Consider the following 18,573-nt stretch of genomic DNA (forward strand, 5'->3'; position numbering starts at 1 on the left):
GAAAGAGTGCTGGGATTTCAGTTGTTATTTGCTCAACTCCAGTATCTTCCCAGGCATTCTTCCAGAAAAGCACAATCCTGGAGTAGTTAAACCCAGAGATGATGCCACAAATGTCTCCCTGTCCAACACTGGAGATGAGGACATGTCCTCGTCAGCATACTAGCTATAAAACCCTGCTTCATCTCCCCAGACTGATGCTGCCTCAGCTTTATAGCTGCCCAAGGGATGGAAACCAAACAGCCCCTGGTGGAAAATAGAAGGAATCCTGCACAAATGAGGATATTCACCTTGTTTGCATTTTAGCTCGTTCATTTGGTGTGGGAAACTGTTCTTCTTCTTCCCCACACTTGGATAAAACCCTGGCTCACTGAAAAGGCAAACAAGCAATTCCCTTGTCATTGCAGTTTTTTGGAGCTCCAGGCTCCTTTCTCAGGACTTGGGGAGTGTTGGAAAGACAGCTGGAGGTGTCTCCATCCGCATTTTCACCCCCAGGTGTGGAAAGACCACATCACCTCCCAGGGAAACCAGGAGCCCCTGGTGCCAGTGGGGATGTAGCTCATGAGGATGGAGGTGTTTCTAGAGAGAGAGATGGTGTTGGAGCTGGACTCTTCTCCAAGGGGCACAGCAGGAACCCCAGGGGCACCAGCACAACCTGCAGCATGGGAAACCCCCCGTTACTGAAATCCAGGGTTTTCAGCACATTCATTAGCAACCTGGAAAAGAGAAATCTTGCTGATGATGCTCCATTTTGCAGCAGGAAAGCTGAGGGACAATGGGGAAGATCTGCTGATTTACTGAGTGCAAAGTGATTCCCAAAGGGCAAATAACCCAAAAGAGATGACAGGCTCTGGCTGATGGTGTAGTCTAGGATGACATCCCAATGTTTTGATGAGTTGTCCCATGAAAGCACCAGGCTATTGAAAGTGTTAAAAGGTGTGAGAGCACCCAGGTGAAACTGCCCTGCATGTTGTTTTTCCTATTATTTATGCCCTTCCCCAGGTTTTTGGCCAGAGTCCAAGACTGGGCTTCACAGATTTGTGCCAGCAGGGCCACCCCACAGGAAATCAGAGAGACCTTCCCTTGGGAAGAGGGATGCAATGAGCAGGACACCATGCATGAGTGGTTTCTGCTCCACATCCTGATTCAAGCTAAACATTGAATTATGGACCCCAGAGATGGAAGGATGGAAAAATCAAAACCACCCAACTTGTGTGAAAGTGTAAAAAAAACCCAACCAGGTTCCAGAAAACCTGTGTTCTTAGGTTCCTGAGTAAAGAACTCCAGGATATCTCACAGGCCAGTCACTCAGGGGCTGCCTCAAAACAGATTAGATTCCATGGATCTATACTGGATTTACAAGGCCATGGATGAAAAGAAAAAGCTGGGGTAGGGTTTTTTACATGGACAAGAGGCAATGGTTTGAAAGTTAAAGAGGGGAGATTTAGGTTGGACATTAGGAAAAAGTTCTTTCCCATGAGGGTGGCAAGATGCTGGAACAGGTTGCCCAGGGAGGCTGTGGCTGCCCCATCCCTGGCAGTGTTGAAGGGCAGGTTGGATGGGGCTTGGAGCAGCCTGGGCTGGTGGGAGGTGTCCCTGCCCATGGCAGGGGGTGGGACTGGATGGTCTTTAAGGTCTCTTCCAGCCCAGCCTGTGGTTAATTCCTTACAGGTGGTTCTGGAGGTTGTTACTGCTGCTGATTCTTGCTGCCGTGTCTGGTGGCATTTGATGTGTCCGACAGCAGGGGTGGCTTTTGGCAAATTCAGGGACTCCACAATAAGGATGAAGGGTTTGGGGCCTGGGGTTTTGGTGAGTGCTCATGGAGAACTTGACAGGCCAGAGTTGTGTGCTCATAGAAACCTTTAGGAATCAGAAAAATGCCACTACCAAGTCCTGGAGACACAATAACCCCAGTGCCAGCAGAGGCAGGGTGACTGGGGGACCTGGAGTCCCTGGGGGCGTGTGACCAGCTCTGTGCCAGTAAAGAGGCTGATTTTCACCCATGTTGACATTTCCAGCAGGTCAATGAAAAGGAACACATTGTTTGTGGCACCATATCTGAAACACTGACCAGGCTGGGGGCTCCCTTTGGAGAGAATTAAACTAGAGCAAGCCTGGGAAGGTCTGGTGGTGTTGGGTGGGGGCTGGGGCATGTGAGGAGAATCTGTGGGAGCTGAGCTAGCTCAGCTGAAGATGAGGAGGTGAAGGGGAACCCAAAAGCCTCTCCCCCTGCCGAAAGGGGTCCTAGAGCCACCAGGGCCAGACTGCTGGGAGGGGCACAGCGAGATCGCCAAAGTCACCAGCAGGAACCTGCAGTTGGATATTAGGAAAAGGTGTCCACATGAGGATCAGGGCCCTGAGCGATGAGGGAGTCTGTGTCTATAGAAATATTTAGGCTTGGTTTGGGCAAAGCCCCACACACTCTGCTCTAGTTTGACTCAGTTTTGGGTGGAGAGCTGGACCAGAGTTTGCAGAGGTCTGTTCCAGACTAAATAGTTCAATGATTTTGGTAAACCAAAGGTGTCTCCATATGCTTGATATTCTGCATCTGTGCAGGGTGTCACATTAAACTCCATGCTTACATGGAGCCTCAGTTACACTGTTACTTCTGTGGCCATCATTTTAATAAATCTGCAGAATTTGGTGCTTGCCCAAATGAAGTGGGCAGTAGAATATATAGTTGCCTATATCTGGAAAAACTGCTTTTGAGTAACTCCAGAAGCAGCAGCAGCATGGCCAGGCTGCTGAAGTGAGCAGCTTCAGCTCTCTGTAGCCTGTCAGTACACAAAGCAGCACTTGTTAAAATGACTGAGTCACTTTTGCACCACCAGTGTGATTTTGAGATTGAAAAATCCTACACAGGGTGGGGTTTGCACCAGTATAGTTAAATTGGGCACAGTTATCTCAGTTTTGCTTGTCTCCTCCTCCCCTTGTGCATATTTCTTTGTTCCAGCCAAATATTTTAGCCACCCCTGAAGGCTCATAGCCTCATAGTCAGGAAGTGTTTGTGAGGGTGTCTTTTCATTTGTAGCAGTAAAAGAATAACTCACCCCCTTTGTTTCTGGCTCCCACAGAGTTCGTGGCTTCAGGAGCATGAGTGAGTTCCGCATCCACCACGATGTCAACGAGCTGCTCAGCCTGCTGCGTGTCCACGGGGGGGAAGGAGCTGAGGTCTACATTGACCTTCTGCAGAAGAACCGGACACCTTACGTGACCACGACTGTCTCTGCCCACAGTGCAAAGGCAAGTGTTGTCATACTGTCCTTGCAGCTGAGATATTACCCTTCTATGACAAGGTGACCCATTGGTGGATGAGGGAAGGGTTGTGGGTGTCATTTACCTGGACCTTAGTAAGGCTTTGGATGGCATCTCCCACAGTACTCTTCTAGAGAAGCTGGTTAAATATGGCCTAGGCAGATGTAGGCTTTATTGGAGTAAATGATGGCTGGGCCCAAAGAGTTGTGGTGAATGGAGTTCAGTCCATTTGATGGCTGGTCACCAGTGATGTCCCCAGGGCTCAAGGTTGGGGCCAGTTCTCCTTGATATCTTTATCAATGATCTGGGTGAAGGGATCGAGGACTTCCTCAGCAAATTTTCAGATGATACCAAGTTGGGAAATAGTCTTGATCTGCTCGAGAGCAGGAAGGCTCTGCAGAGGGACCTGGACAGGTGGGATTGATGGGCTGAGACCAATTGCATGAGGTTCAACAAGACCAAGTGTCATGTCCTGCCCTTGGGTCACAACAAGCCCAGGCAATGCTACAGGCTTGGGGAGGAGTATCTGGAAAGCTACCCAGCAGAAAAGGAGCTGGGGGTGATGATTGACAGCTGGATGAACATGAGCCAGCAGTGTGCCCAGGTGGCCAAGAAGGCCACCAGCATCGTGGCCTGCATCAAGAATAGTGTGGCCAGCAGGAGTGGGGAGGTGATTGTGCCCCTGTGCTGGCACTGGTGAGGCTGCACCCTGAGTACTGGGGTCAGTTCTGGGCCTCTCATTACAAGAAGGACTTTGAAGTGCTGGAGCGTGTCCAGAGGAGAGCAACTAAGCTGGTGAAAGGCCTGGAGGACAAGTCCTATGAGGAGAGGCTGAGGGAACCAGCATTGTTTAGTTTGGAGAAGAGGAAGCCAAGGGGAGACCTCAGTGCTCTCTTAAACACTGGCTGCCCAGGGAGGGGGGTGAATCTCCATTCCTGGAAGTGTTTAAAGATGTAGAGATGTTGGTCTGAGGGACATTGTTTAAACACTGGACTGAGTAGAGTTGAGGTAATGATTGATAGAGCTAGATTATGGTTGGACTACAGGGGGGCAGGCGGGATTGAGGGCACAGGTGACCCTTCTCTAGCAGAAGGTTGGACTAGATGGTATCCAGAGGTCACCTCAGACCCCCACCACTGTGAGACTCCATGAAATACTTTGGTGACAGCAGCCACCAGCACCTTGTCTCCAAGCTTGCACAATGCTCCTCTTCTGAGTGCTGTGGTAATAATGAAAATTAAACATTTCATATTAATGTGGTGTTTTACAGGTAAAAATAGCAGAATTTTCTCGAACACCAGAAGATTTTTTAAAGAAGTATGATGAGCTGAAGTCTAAAAATACGAGACATCTGGATTCTTTGGTTTATCTACTGTCAAAACTCACAGAAGACAAAGAGGTTGGTTTCTCCTTTAGAACTGGATATGTTATAAGTACTCAGGAGTAGCAACAAGGCACTGATTTTGAGTACAGCAACATTGCTGGTGATAGTCATGTCTCACCAGGTGGTCACAGCTCCCCAGAGCTGGGGTCCCAAACTAAGTATAAATATCTCTTTTAACAAACCATTTGGTGAGATGAAGCTCAGGAATTCTTGGTGTGGTGCTGTAATGACCCAGGAGGCTTTCACAAAACACACCTTAACTTAAAATGGAGTGAGATCATAAAGCTTGCCAAAAGGAAACACACCAGTATCACTCTCAGCAACAGGTTACAACCAACAGAACTTAGCAAAATGGTGCTTTCAAAACAGGTTACAGCTAGAAAAATTTAGCAAGATCAGAGGGGATGTTACCCTGATGTGCTGAGAATAAGGTTAGAAACAGAGAGAGGGAGAGAAAGAGACAGAAGGGGAGAGACAGACAGACAAAGAGACATAGATACAGAGATGAGGAAGGAGGGGATAGTAAAGATATCCCCACCAGTGCTGATCCAGTGCTGATCTTGGTATGAAGTTGTGCTCTGTGGGTGGTGGATGCACACCCCGAGCATATCCAGTCTGCCCCTTTGATGGCCCCTGGCTCCCTCTCCTGGGGAGGCTCAGCCTACTTTGTATAGACTGTTCTGGAAATGAGTTGGTGGGGCACGGGAGTCCAGGTGATCACTTGGCCCCCCTGTCTGGGTTGACAGAGCAACTACCTTTATTTCACACATGCACTCTGTCCTTAAACAGGACAGAGGTCTTTCCAGGGTGGCACTGTGCCTCCACAGGGCTCCTCTTGCTGGCCGCTGCTCCTTATCAAGTAAGGACAGTGTCCCATTGATCAGGGTGGCTGCCAAAGGAGGATTTCCCTTGCAAGGACAATGTCCAGTTTGTCAGGGTGGTTACCAAATGAGGGCCTCTCCTTCTGACAAGAGGGTGGTTATCAAATGAGGACCCCACCCAAGCTCAATATCCAGTTTGTCAGGAAGGCTGTTTTGAGACAATTACTCTTTTCGGGACTACAAATGTTCAGTGAAGCACATGGAAATCAACAGTTAACCAATTCTAGCATTTATTAAATGGCGCTACTGAGACTTATACTCCTCTTGATAAAAACCACTAAGACGTGGAGAAACTGAGATAGAAACACCTGTGGTCTGATTCAGCACAACCATCTTACTGTCATACGGCTGAGGGAGCTGGGATTGTTTAGTTTGGAGAAGAGGAGGCTGAGGGGAAACCTCATTGCTCTCTACAACTCCCTGAAAGGAGGTTGTAGGGAGGTGGGGGCTGGGCTCTTCTCCCAGGTGAATAATGACAGGACCAGAGGAAATGGCTTGAAGCTGCTCCAGGGGAGGTTCAGATTGGATATTAGGAAGAATTTCTTTACTCAAAGAGTGGTTGGACACTGGAAGGAGCTGCCCAGGGAGATGGTGGAGTTACCATCCCTGGAAGTGATTAAAAGAAATATAGATGTGGTGCTGAGGGACATGATTTAAGAACTGAATGGGTAGATTAGATTGTGATTGGTGGATTTAGGTTATGGTTGGACTTGATGATCTTCTGGGTTTTTTCCAATCAGAATGATTCTGTGATTCTGTGAAATATCTGCAGGGTGGGTGTCAAGGATGGGCCGGTCTCTGTTCAGTGGTGCCTGTGACAGGACATGGGGAAACGACACCAAGTGACAACACAGGAAGTTCCACCTCAACATGAGGAGAAACTTCTTTGCTGTGAGGGTGACAGAGCCCTGGGACAGGCTGCGCAGAGAGGCTGGGGAGGGCCCCTTTCAAGCCCCATCTGGACATGTTCCTGTGTGACCTGCCCTGGGTGTTCCTGCTGCAGCAGGGGGGTTGGGCTGGATGATCTTCTGAGGGTCACTTCCAACCCTATGTTTCTAGGATTTTTGCTTTAGTGTGTGCTGACCATTTTTTTTTTTTTTGGTGTGTATGTACAGACACTCCAGTATTTGCAGCAAAATGCGAAAGACAGGGCAGAACTTGCAGCGAATGCAGCAATCGGTGGCAGCACAAGTTTTTCCATCCCCTCTTCTACTTCCAAGATATCTCTACAGGAGCTTGAGGAGCTACGCAAGCAGCTGGGCAGTGTCACAGCCACCTCCAGTGTACAGCAGGTACTGTCTCTTCCCAGGCTTTGGGCACAAAATCTGCTTGTGTATAGCTGTGGTCTTAACTTTTGTCATCTAGTAGAGTGATAAATGTTCCTATCCATGCAGATCATCTAAATAATCTCTCAATGTTTATTAGTCAGATTGTGTTAAATATTTGTGCTGTTCTGAATATGAGTGGATGTTTTTCTGTTTAAGTCAGTTAAAGAAAGTCAAGTTTAGGCTCAGCAGCCACTGTGGGGTGTCCTCATCCTTGCCAGGAGTTCAGATCATGTGGGTAAGATGCCTCTCCTTCCCCGAGTGGACACAGCTTTTCCCTCTGCTAAGCTATTTGAGCTCCTGGAATAAATGCTGTAAAGTGATGGCAAAGACAAAAAGGAAGAATTAAACCTTCCAGAGAATTGAAGTGTATCACTGCAACACACAAGCTTAGAAAACAGTTAAGCAAGTGTTTTGTTGTCAGTAGGCCAGGAGGTAGGAAGTGTATTACTGAAATCCTAACTTCTATTTCCTATATTTATGGGTTGACCTTGGCTAGCCACCCTATCATTCCCACTGCTCAACTCAGCAGGGGGAATAAATTATGACAAAAAGCTTGTGAGTCAAGATAAGGCTGTTTTGGCTGCAGAAGGCACAGGAGCAGCTGTGTATGGGCAGTTACTCAGACAGAGGTGAAAGAGCAATAATTAGGGAGAAGGAAAAGAATCACAGAATCTGCCAGTTCAGTATTCAGGAATATCTGGATTCTCAGCTGAAAAATCTGTAGTTATGCCTGACAATGGAGTATTAGTCAATCTGCCCAGCTTAATAACCAGGGATGGAGAACAGCCCTGAGGAGAAGGACTTGGGGATACTGGTAAAAAAAAAACAAAACAGAAGACATAACCCAGCACCATGTGCTGGATCCCAGAAACCAACCATGTCCTGGGCTGCATCCCCAGCAGTGTGACTAGCAGGGCCAGGGAGGGGATTGTCCCCTCTGCTCTGCTCTTGGGATACCCCCCTGCAGAGCTGGGTCCAGCTCTGGGTTCCCCAACACAAGGACATGGAGCTGTTGGAGCAAGTCCAGAGGAGGCCCTGGAGATGATCAGGGCTCTGCTCTGGAGACAGGCTGTGAGAGTCGGGGTGTTCAGCCTGGAGAAGAGAAGCCTTCAGAGAGACTTCACTGCAGTCTTTTGATACAGGAAAGAAGCCTATAAGAAAGATGGATTCCAAGACTCTTTTACCAGGGTCTGTAGTGACAGGACAAGGGGCAATGGTTTTAAGCAGAAAGAGGGTAGCGCTGGATGGGATGCTCTGTCTCTGACAGCGTTCATGGTCAGATTGGATGGGGCTCTGAGCAACCAGATACAGTCAAATATTTAGTGAGAGGGTGGTTGATACACTGGAACAGGTTGCCCAGAGAAGTTGGGGAAGCCCCATCCCTGGAAGTATTCAAGGCCAGGTTGGATGGGGCTTGGAGCAACCTGGTCTAGCGGGTGGTGTCCCTGCCCATCCTTAAGGTCCCTTCCGAGCAAAACCAGTCTGGGGTTCTGTGTCCATGCACATGGCAGGAGAGTTGGACTGGATAATCTTTAAAGGTCCCTTCCAACCTAAACCAGTCTCAATCTATGATCTGGTTTCATTTTGACAGTTGAAGGCAGGAATTACTTCATGTCTCTGAATTCCCAAGGTACAATTTTCTATAGTCCACCTCACTGAACTAGCTCTGTTGCTTAGTATTGCATCCATGTGTGCTGCTGAGATCTTACCTGGCTCTGTTAGGTTGTGTGGTCTATACTTCTCACGATGCTTCAGAAGCTTTTGGACTTGGACACTTTCTTAGTCTGCTCTCCCATAAGTGTGCATGGTTCATGGAGATGGTGTGGCGACAAAGTCCATGGCTTGTTCCTACAGCCATGTTGCACAGGACCAATGCTAGAACTCCCATTCCAGGTCTTCCTTTAATGAACCAGACCTCAAGATAATACAGAAAGTGTACATAATGTTTTGATCTTTTGGCCAATGTCTTTGTGTCCAGACTGTACCAGATCCATAAGCTATGCTATGCTGCTTCAGCAGAGGAATAAAGATTTCTAAACTTCAAGTTGTTTACCCACATGAAGGACTCAGTTCTGCCCTGAGACCTGCTGCTTTATGTGGTTTGTCTTCCTTTGAATTGCTGGAAGCTTACTTGCCTCTTCATCCTTCTCCATACCCTCCTGTGAGAGTCCTGATCCTGTTAGGGGAAGCAGAGGAAGTGGAGGTCCTTCTAGCAGCTCACACACACAGTGCAAGCAGGAACATGGGGTTGCTTTGGGGTGCCTCTCTGACCTGAGGACATCACATCAGCCTCCTGCCAGCTGAGAGATGTGTGGAACTAGTGCTGCTTGGAGGAGTGGGTCCACTTGTTAGAAGGATTTCAAGACCCAGCACTGGGCAGCTCTGAGCATATGAAAAATGGCTCAAAGCCAACCACAGTTTGCATTAACTACCTCTCACATGCAGGAACACCGTTCTTTAAGATGCAAAGCTCACACATATGTTTGCTTCCTTCCCAAGTTCCTCTCTCCTCTGAGACCTCCCATGAGGAGAAAGTAAAATGACCCACATAGACATCTGTGGAGCATAGGAAATGGCATTAATAAGCATGGCCCCTTTGTGAGCACTTGGGGCTCTAGATATTCATGTAGGTTGTACATCTCAAGCCTTTCCAGCTGATAATTCATCTTGCACTCTGTTCAATTTAGTGTCAGAGAGCCAGAGCCAGGGGTGGGAGGTGTTTCAGTCTTTAAGAGCTCACTTCCCCTGCTGACTCCTGCTCAGAGTACAAAACTCAAACATTTTCATGCTCTTTGTGGGTGAATTATCTGGACTACCTTTGACACAGCTCTTCAGTGGGTTACAAGGTCAGAGGTGGTCCTTGTCCTAACTGCAAGTGTTCCTTGAATAAGATGTTCCTGCTTCTGGAAGGAGTTTGCTGCCTCTCATGCAGTGCACCTTGCAAAGTAGTGAGCTGCCTGCTGCTTGTGCAAATCCCCATTCTGCCCCCCTGTGTGTGCCCTAGCTTCTAGGCTGGTGGGAGGGCTGCAGAAAGGCCTGATTTGATGTACCCCCCAATAAAAAGAAGGAAAACTGTCTAAAGAATCACCTCAGCAGTACTGAGACCAATAGACTAGATGATATTGGGAGACCACATCCTACACTGTGCTACTGAAACATCAACTTTTCTACTTTGTTCTCAAGTTACCAGTTTACAGTCTATTTCTGCTTAAAATCCAACATTTATTACACTTCTGAAGATTGTTTTTTCTCCTTTCTCTCTCTCCACCAGCCTCTTGAGCTTACACGAAAAATCCTCCGGGATAAGCAGAATAAGAAGAATTCTGATCAGCCCATTCCAGTATTTCCATCCTGGGTGTATGAGAGACCTTCACTTATTGGTGATTTCTTAATTGGCACCAGTTTAAGCACTGACACAACGGTACCTATAGGTATGTGGCACACAAGGCAAATTGCTTTGAACTTTGTATTATTTGTACTTGTTCAGAAGGGCCATTCAGATTTCATGAGAGGATAAAAACAAAACTTGGCTCCTGGCACTCTTGGGGTTAAAAAAAAAACCAACCCAAACTTATTTTGTTCTCCGTGTTTCTCCTGTGCTGAATTCTAGCCCCTCTGTTGATCATAGAATCACAGAATCTCAGACTGCTTTGGGTTGCAGGGGACCTTAAAGATCATCAAGATCTAACCCCCCTGCCATGGGCAGGGACACCTCCCACCAGCCCAGGCTGCTCCAAGCCCCATCCAACCTGCCCTTCAACACTGCCAGGGATGGAGCAGCCACAGCTTCCCTGGGCAACCTGTTCCAGCATCTTGCCACCCTCATGGGAAAGAACTTTTTCCTAATGTCCAACTTAAATCTCCCCTCTTTAACTTTCAAACCATTGCCTCTTGTCCTCTCACAACATACCCATGTAAAAAACCCTACCCCAGCTTTTCCTTTTCATCCATGGCCTTGTAAATCCAGTATAGATCCCTGGAATCTAATCTGTTTTGAGTTTCTCAGTCCTGTTTCTCTCTTGAGTCATGGCCTCCATAACATTCTACTGTAGGAACGTCAGATTTGTGTTCTCAGCTGAAAAATCTGTAGTTGTGCTTGACAAGAGAGTAGTAGTCAACCTGCCCAGCTCAATATCCAGGGATGGTTGGCTTCTCCAAGAAACCTGTAGCAGCATGGGCAACAAACAGGAGGAGTTTGAAGCTCTCATGCTACAGGAAAGCTATGATATAGTGGCAATTACAGAAACTTGTTGGGATGAATCCTATGATTGGAGTGTGGCTATCAAAGGCTATAAGCTGTCCGGAAGGGACAGGACAGGAAGAAGCGGGGGAGGTATTGCCCTTTATGTGAAGAATTCGATAGAGTGTGAAGAGTTGTCCCTAAGAAATAGCCATGAGCAAGTTGAAAGTTTGTGGGTGGGAATTAGGGATCGAAACACCAAAGGGAGCCTGGTGGTTGGAGTCTGTCACAGACCGCCCGAGCAAGTGGAGCCCATTGACCAAACCTTCTCACTCCAGCTTGAGGAGACACGGCGATTGCAGGCTCTCATCCTGCTGGGGGATTTTAACCATCCCAACATCTGCTGGAAAAGTAGCACAGCAAGTTGTAGGCAATTCAGGAGACTCCTGGCATGCCTGGATGACAACTTACATCAGGAAATTGACAGTCCTACCCAGGGGGATGTGTTATTGGACCCGATTGTCACGAATGGAAGTGAACTCTTTAGGGATATCAAAGTTGAAGGCAGCCTGGGCTGCAGTGACCATGCACTAGCGGAGTTCACTGTCCTAAGGGGTAAGGGGCAGATGAGAAGCTTAGTCAGGTCTCTGAATTTTAGGAAGGCAAACTTCCAGCTCTTCAAGGAGTTAGTAAATAGGACCCCATGGGAAACAGCCCTCAGGGACATGGGAGCAGAAGAGAGCTGGCAGATCTTTAAAGATGCTTTCCATAGGGTACAAGAGGTCTCAATCCACTGGTACAGAAGTCGGGCAAGGAAGGTAAGAGACCAGCATGGCTGAGTCGGGACCTGCTGGTCAAACTAAAAGGCAAGATGGACCTACACAGGCAGTGGAAAAGGGGACAGGTATCCTGGGTAGAATATAAGGATGCTGCCTGGTGATGCAGGGATGAGGTCAGGAAGGCCAAGGCACAGCTAGAACTGAACTTGGCAAGAGATGTTAAGAAAAACAAGAAGGGCTTCTACAGGTAGGTAAACCAGAAAAGGAAGGTTAAAGAAAGCATAACCCCCTGATGAGCCACAGTGGTGCAATGGTAACAACAGGCAAGGAGAAGGCTGAGGTTCTCAACAACTTTTTTTGCCTCAGTCTTCACTGGCAGCCCCTCTCCTCTCACAGCACTCATGTTGATGGCCCATAAGATGCAGATTAAAGAGACAAAGTCACCCCCACTGTAAGTGAAGATAAGGTTCATGACCATCTGAGGAACCTGAAGATATACAAGTCCGTGGGACCTGATGAGATACATCCCAGAGTCCTGAAGGAATTGGTGGGTGTAGTTGTCAAACCACGATCCATGATATTTGAAAAGTCATGGCAGTCAGGTGAAGTCCCTGGTGACTGGAAGAAAGGACATGTTATGCCCCTATTTAAAAAAGGTAGAAAGTTTGGGTTGGAAAAGACCTTAAAGATCATCTAGATCCAACCCCTCTGCATGGACAGGGACACCTCCCACTAGATTAGGTCCCATCCAACCTGGCCTTGAACACTTCCAGGGATGGGACTTCCAGAGATTCCCTGGAAAGCCAGGCAGGTGATTTTGGAGTTGACCCCAACTCAGTTTTATTTCTGTATGTCTTGATTCAGCTTTGTGTGAACTTCCTTTCTTCTCTGTCAATGGTGGCATCTCTTCTTGTCAAACTTCAGGTACTAGATTAGACTGATAAGAATGGACAAACAGGTAGTACCACGGCATTTTCTGATGGTGTTCTTTTTTTTTGTCTTCTCTTGGAAAACAGGTACTTTGCCATTAGCCTCCCAAGAATCTGTGATTGTGGAGGACTTGCTGTACATTCTGATTGGTGTGGATGGAAGATACATCACAGCACAGCCTCTGGCAGGCAGGCAGAACCGAGCCTTTTCAGTTGATCCAAACTTGGACTTGTCCATCAAAGAGCTAGTGACTAGGATTCTTCCCATTGCAGCAAGTTACTCTGCTGTCACCAGGTACCAAGCTGGCTTTTGTCAGGGGAGGATGTTCTTTGAGCATCAGGTTGTAGGATAAACACTGTCATTGTACATGTGTTAACTTCCAAGCTGAATTTAAACCCATGCAGTTATAAAATAAGAATGACAATGTCTTTGATTTGGTTGTAGCTAGAGGATCTCATTAACATCTATAAATACATGAAGGCATCAAGAAGGCAGGGACAACTTCTTCCATAGGGTACAAGAGGTCTCAATCCACTGGTACAGAAGTCGGGCAAGGAAGGTAAGAGACCAGCATGGCTGAGTCGGGACCTGCTGGTCAAACTAAAAGGCAAGATGGACCTACACAGGCAGTGGAAAAGGGGACAGGTATCCTGGGTAGAATATAAGGATGCTGCCTGGTGATGCAGGGATGAGGTCAGGAAGGCCAAGGCACAGCTAGAACTGAACTTGGCAAGAGATGTTAAGAAAAACAAGAAGGGCTTCTACAGGTAGGTAAACCAGAAAAGGAAGGTTAAAGAAAGCATAACCCCCTGATGAGCCACAGTGGTGCAATGGTAACAACAGGCAAGGAGAAGGCTGAGGTTCTCAACAACTTTTTTTGCCTCAGTCTTTACTGGCAGCCCCTCTCCTCTCACAGCACTCATGTTGATGGCCCATAAGATGCAGATTAAAGAGACAAAGTCACCCCCACTGTAAGTGAAGATAAGGTTCATGACCATCTGAGGAACCTGAAGATATACAAGTCCGTGGGACCTGATGAGATACATCCCAGAGTCCTGAAGGAATTGGTGGGTGTAGTTGTCAAACCACGATCCATGATATTTGAAAAGTCATGGCAGTCAGGTGAAGTCCCTGGTGACTGGAAGAAAGGACATGTTATGCCCCTATTTAAAAAAGGTAGAAAGTTTGGGTTGGAAAAGACCTTAAAGATCATCTAGATCCAACCCCTCTGCATGGACAGGGACACCTCCCACTAGATTAGGTCCCATCCAACCTGGCCTTGAACACTTCCAGGGATGGGACTTCCAGAGATTCCCTGGAAAGCCAGGCAGGTGATTTTGGAGTTGACCCCAACTCAGTTTTATTTCTGTATGTCTTGATTCAGCTTTGTGTGAACTTCCTTTCTTCTCTGTCAATGGTGGCATCTCTTCTTGTCAAACTTCAGGTACTAGATTAGACTGATAAGAATGGACAAACAGGTAGTACCACGGCATTTTCTGATGGTGTTCTTTTTTTTTGTCTTCTCTTGGAAAACAGGTACTTTGCCATTAGCCTCCCAAGAATCTGTGATTGTGGAGGACTTGCTGTACATTCTGATTGGTGTGGATGGAAGATACATCACAGCACAGCCTCTGGCAGGCAGGCAGAACCGAGCCTTTTCAGTTGATCCAAACTTGGACTTGTCCATCAAAGAGCTAGTGACTAGGATTCTTCCCATTGCAGCAAGTTACTCTGCTGTCACCAGGTACCAAGCTGGCTTTTGTCAGGGGAGGATGTTCTTTGAGCATCAGGTTGTAGGATAAACACTGTCATTGTACATGTGTTAACTTCCAAGCTGAATTTAAACCCATGCAGTTATAAAATAAGAATGACAATGTCTTTGATTTGGTTGTAGCTAGAGGATCTCATTAACATCTATAAATACATGAAGGCATCAAGAAGGCAGGGACAACTTCTTGTCACTTGGGCCCTGGGATAGGACGAGGGGCAATGGATTCAAATTCCAGCACAGGAAGTTCCACCTCAACATGAGGAAGAACTTCTTCACTGTGAGGGTGACAGATCCCTGGGGCAGGCTGCCCAGAGAGAGTGTGGAGTCTTCTTCTCTGGAGACTTTCCAGACCTGTCTGGATGCCTTTCTGAGTGACCTGCCCTAGTTTTGGTCCTGCTCTGGCAGGGGGGTTGGACTCGGTGATCTTCAGAGATCCCTTCTAATCCCTGGCATTCTGTGATTCTGTGATTCTTTTTGCTGCTCTGTGCTGCCAGTTCACTTCTTCATTCATCTCACCTTTGCTTTGTCCTAACTTGGTCTTGGTACATTGAGGCAAAGTGCAAATAGGATATGTCTGTTGGTTCTGGCTTGTATCTTCCAATTAATTTCTCCATGGTTCCTGCTTTTTGCTCTCCTCTGGGCATCCAGAAATGATACAACCTTTGTGAGCTTCTGAGCAGGAGAATCTGCTGCTGCCTAGTTTATGGTACCTACTTTAAGTAGTTGTTAAAGATACTTGATTCCAAGTCCCTAGAAGATGAGTAAAGAGAGAGAAGCATTTTGAAGATATGATTTATCCAATCTCTCTGACATGTCTCCATCCAGATGATAAGACCTGTGTTCAGCAGCCTCTCTCTCTCCCCACTAACATGTATGGAGCCATCTTCCTCTGGTCAGATGAGTTCCTGCCATGGCCTGTGGTGTCATAAGCTAGCAACAGTGTGCACATTGCTTCCTTTGGAGAGCTTTTCCTGCCCTCTAATCTGTTGCTTATTCAAAGACCTTGAAAAATCTCAGCTCTGGCTGAGATGTAAAAACATGGTGGTTTTGCAAATAATTCTAGTTCCCCTGCAATTTGAAAGGAAGCATCTTCCCCCAGCTTTCCCTCCTAGGAAGTGTGCTGATGGGAAATAGGGGAACACAAACATGAGACCTGAAACTCCAGCTGCAGGCTGATGTGCTTTCCAACAAGTTCTCTGCTCACACGCTTGTACAATGTTCTGAAGATAAAACTTCTGCAAATGCTAGAAGGTGCCTTGCCTAAAAGAGTTTGCATTTTGCTTTTGGCAGGTTCATAGAGGAGAAGTCTTCCTTCGAGTATGGACAGGTGAACCATGCTCTGGCTGCTGCTATGCGGACTCTCATTAAGGAGTACATGATTCTGATCACCCAGCTGGAACATCTTCAGAGACAGGGACTTCTGTCACTGCAGAAACTCTGGTTTTATATCCAGCCCACCATGAGGACCCTGGAGATTCTTGCTTCACTTGGTAAATTTAAAAAATACACTCATTGCATTTTGGCAGGTGCATGACAGCTGCTGAAAACTGTAGAGAGCAGCAGTGCAGGCAGAACACCTGTCCTTTCAGTTTTATCTTACATTAAAGAATAAAGCCAAGTGGAACTGTACTTGTCCAGCAGCTCCAGGGCTGAGCTTGCTCTTCAGAGCTGTCATGAAGCACATCCATGCCCTTCAAATCAGTTGTGTCCACTGCTTCTGTCTCTGCTCAGCTTCTTCCCAAGTGCCTCTCCAGCTAGTGTGGATGTGTAACAACAAATCAGTTCAACCAAGAGGAAACCTTGGAAGTTTCTAGTCCAGCCCTTTGCTCACAGCTACAGCTGGTTGCTCAGGGCCATGTCCAGGTGATTCTGGACAATCCCCAGCAGTGGAAATCCCCCACCATTCTGGAGCCTTTTCCATTACTTCACCACCTTTTTTGTGAACGTTGCTTTCTGCTTCTCCAACTAGAATTGCCCTTCTTGTAACTTTTGCCCTTTTGATATTGTCAATGGGCTCCTCCAAGAGGTACCTCATACCATCTCCTCTAGAACCATCAGTTGGATAGGGAAGGAGTGGTGTTCAACTGCTCCCAATTTCATCTTCTCTCAGCAAACAAGCTCAGATCCTTGAGGCTTTCCTTGTGTGTCCTGAGCACCAGCCCCACGCCCCTCCCAGCTTATCTTCTACTGAACTCTTAATTTTGTCCTTCATCCTGGGCACCCCAAACTGAGCACAGTGTCCCTCACCAGTGCTGGGCAGAGTGGTATCATCACTGACAGTGAAGCCCTGGGTGCAGTTGGTGTTCAGCACTGCAGGGACATGCTGCTGAGCCACGGTCAGCTGGTTGTCCACCAGGACCCCTTGTGTGTTCTGGACATAAATACCTGTTCTATTTACAATCTAGAATTGGATGATCCCTCTTGGCATTCACTTTTCCTGAAATGTTCAGGTTTTTGGAACACACAGAAGTTAGCCAACTACATTAAGGATTCCTTCTGTTGGAAACTGATGACAGTGCTGTATTCCTCTGTCCCTACATCCCTTTTTTGATGGCAAACTAGAAATTTCACTGTTAACCTGCCTAAATCCTGGTGTTGAAGAAATATGCATGGCCACCTCAGCGTTATGGTTGAGAACAGAAGTGCTTCTAAGGTCAGAGGTTTCTCAACCAACGCACTGTGTTTCTTTCATTACCACCGGGGAGCTGGATCTACGTGGCAGTAGAGGGAGTCCTGGCAGGGTAGGAGGCCTTGGGACTCTAAGCCTCTTTGTGTCTACCTGAGTTCAGTTCTTCCCTGGGTAGTTGAGCTTGGTTATTGCATTTTCAGATGGTGGGTTTTCATTTCAGGACATTTCAGGGTGTAAGCTGTTGGTTGTGTGGTGAAATGGCCTTGCATTGTCACAGCTGGGGTGTGCAGCTGACATGGAGATCTGTGACTGAGGGTGGCCAGCTAATCAACTGCTAACTTCATGAAGTTTAACAGCTTGTGCAATTAATCTGCCTCAGCTTTGTGTCTTATGTCTGTGTTTTTAAATTTTAGCTACTTCTGTGGACAAAGGTGAGTGCATGGGAGGATCAACCCTGAGCTTACTCCATGACAGGACTTTCAATTACACGGGGGACAGCCAGGCCCAGGAGCTGTGCCTGTATCTAACCAAGGCAGCCAGTGTGCCTTACTTTGAAATTCTGGAAAAGTGGATCTATCGAGGCATCATCAATGATCCCTACAGGTAAGGAACAGTTAAGGAATGACAATGAAAAGCAAAAATTCAGAAAGACTATTCAGGTTTTTGGAGTATTCTACTTGGGTGCCCCCATCCCTCTGCTCTGCACAGCCCAGGGGCCTGAGGTAGCACTGCAGACAAGGGGAGCTGCTGGAACATGTTCAGCTGTCATTCTGATTTGATTCAGTTGTTATGCAGTCAGAGACACTCTCACTTGCTTTTTTTTTCCAAATTCAAGGAAATCAGGCAAAACACAACAGTTCCAAGCTGCAGTCCACTCAAGCTGTACCTTACCCATGCTTGTCCACCCTTAAGTGTTCTCCCACATCCTCATCCTCTTCACAACAGGGGTGAGCCCTCCTCTCACATCATGGAATCATAGAATCTTAGAATATGCTGAGTTGGAAGGGACCCGTCAGGATCATTGAGTCCAACTCCTGTCCCTATGTAGGGCACCCCAAGAATCACCCCATGTGCCTTAGAGCATTATTCAAATGCTTCTTGAACTCAGGCAGGCTTGGTGCTGGGACCAGTGCCCTGGGAGCTTGTTCCAGTGCTCAACACCCTCTGGGTGAAAAACCTTTTCCTGATAATGCTTCTCCTATATACAGCCTCCTTTCAGTTCTGGATTGGAATGTGTTTTCGGGAGGTAATTTTGCTTATAGATCATATTACCAGTTTACAAGTCAAAAAAGTAATCCTCATTGTACCACTTCCTGCTTCTAAACATCTGCTTTAACTGTCCAGTGAGTTCATGGTGGAGGAACACAAGCTGCAGAAAGAGAAGATTCAGGAGGACTATAATGACAAATATTGGGATCAAAGATACACTGTGGTTCAGC

The 18,573-nt window shown here is 47.1% G+C and overlaps 1 protein-coding gene across 1 annotated transcript in view; it reads left to right on the forward strand.

The window, feature by feature from the left end:
• The first annotated feature begins 3,090 nt into the window (after positions 1-3,090).
• Positions 3,091-18,573, forward strand: part of TUBGCP2 (tubulin, gamma complex associated protein 2) — a 36,881-nt gene continuing 21,398 nt past the window's right edge. The window contains 9 exon segments of the mRNA XM_010007782.1: positions 3,091-3,240; positions 4,523-4,651; positions 6,633-6,809; positions 10,117-10,276; positions 12,821-12,883; positions 14,271-14,478; positions 15,796-15,995; positions 17,548-17,737; positions 18,479-18,572. Of these exon segments, the coding sequence (XP_010006084.1) occupies positions 3,091-3,240; positions 4,523-4,651; positions 6,633-6,809; positions 10,117-10,276; positions 12,821-12,883; positions 14,271-14,478; positions 15,796-15,995; positions 17,548-17,737; positions 18,479-18,572 (1,371 nt within the window).

Source organism: Chaetura pelagica, unplaced genomic scaffold, assembly GCF_000747805.2.
Source record: "Chaetura pelagica isolate M959 unplaced genomic scaffold, ChaPel_1.0 scaffold251, whole genome shotgun sequence".
Lineage (NCBI taxonomy): Eukaryota > Metazoa > Chordata > Aves > Apodiformes > Apodidae > Chaetura > Chaetura pelagica.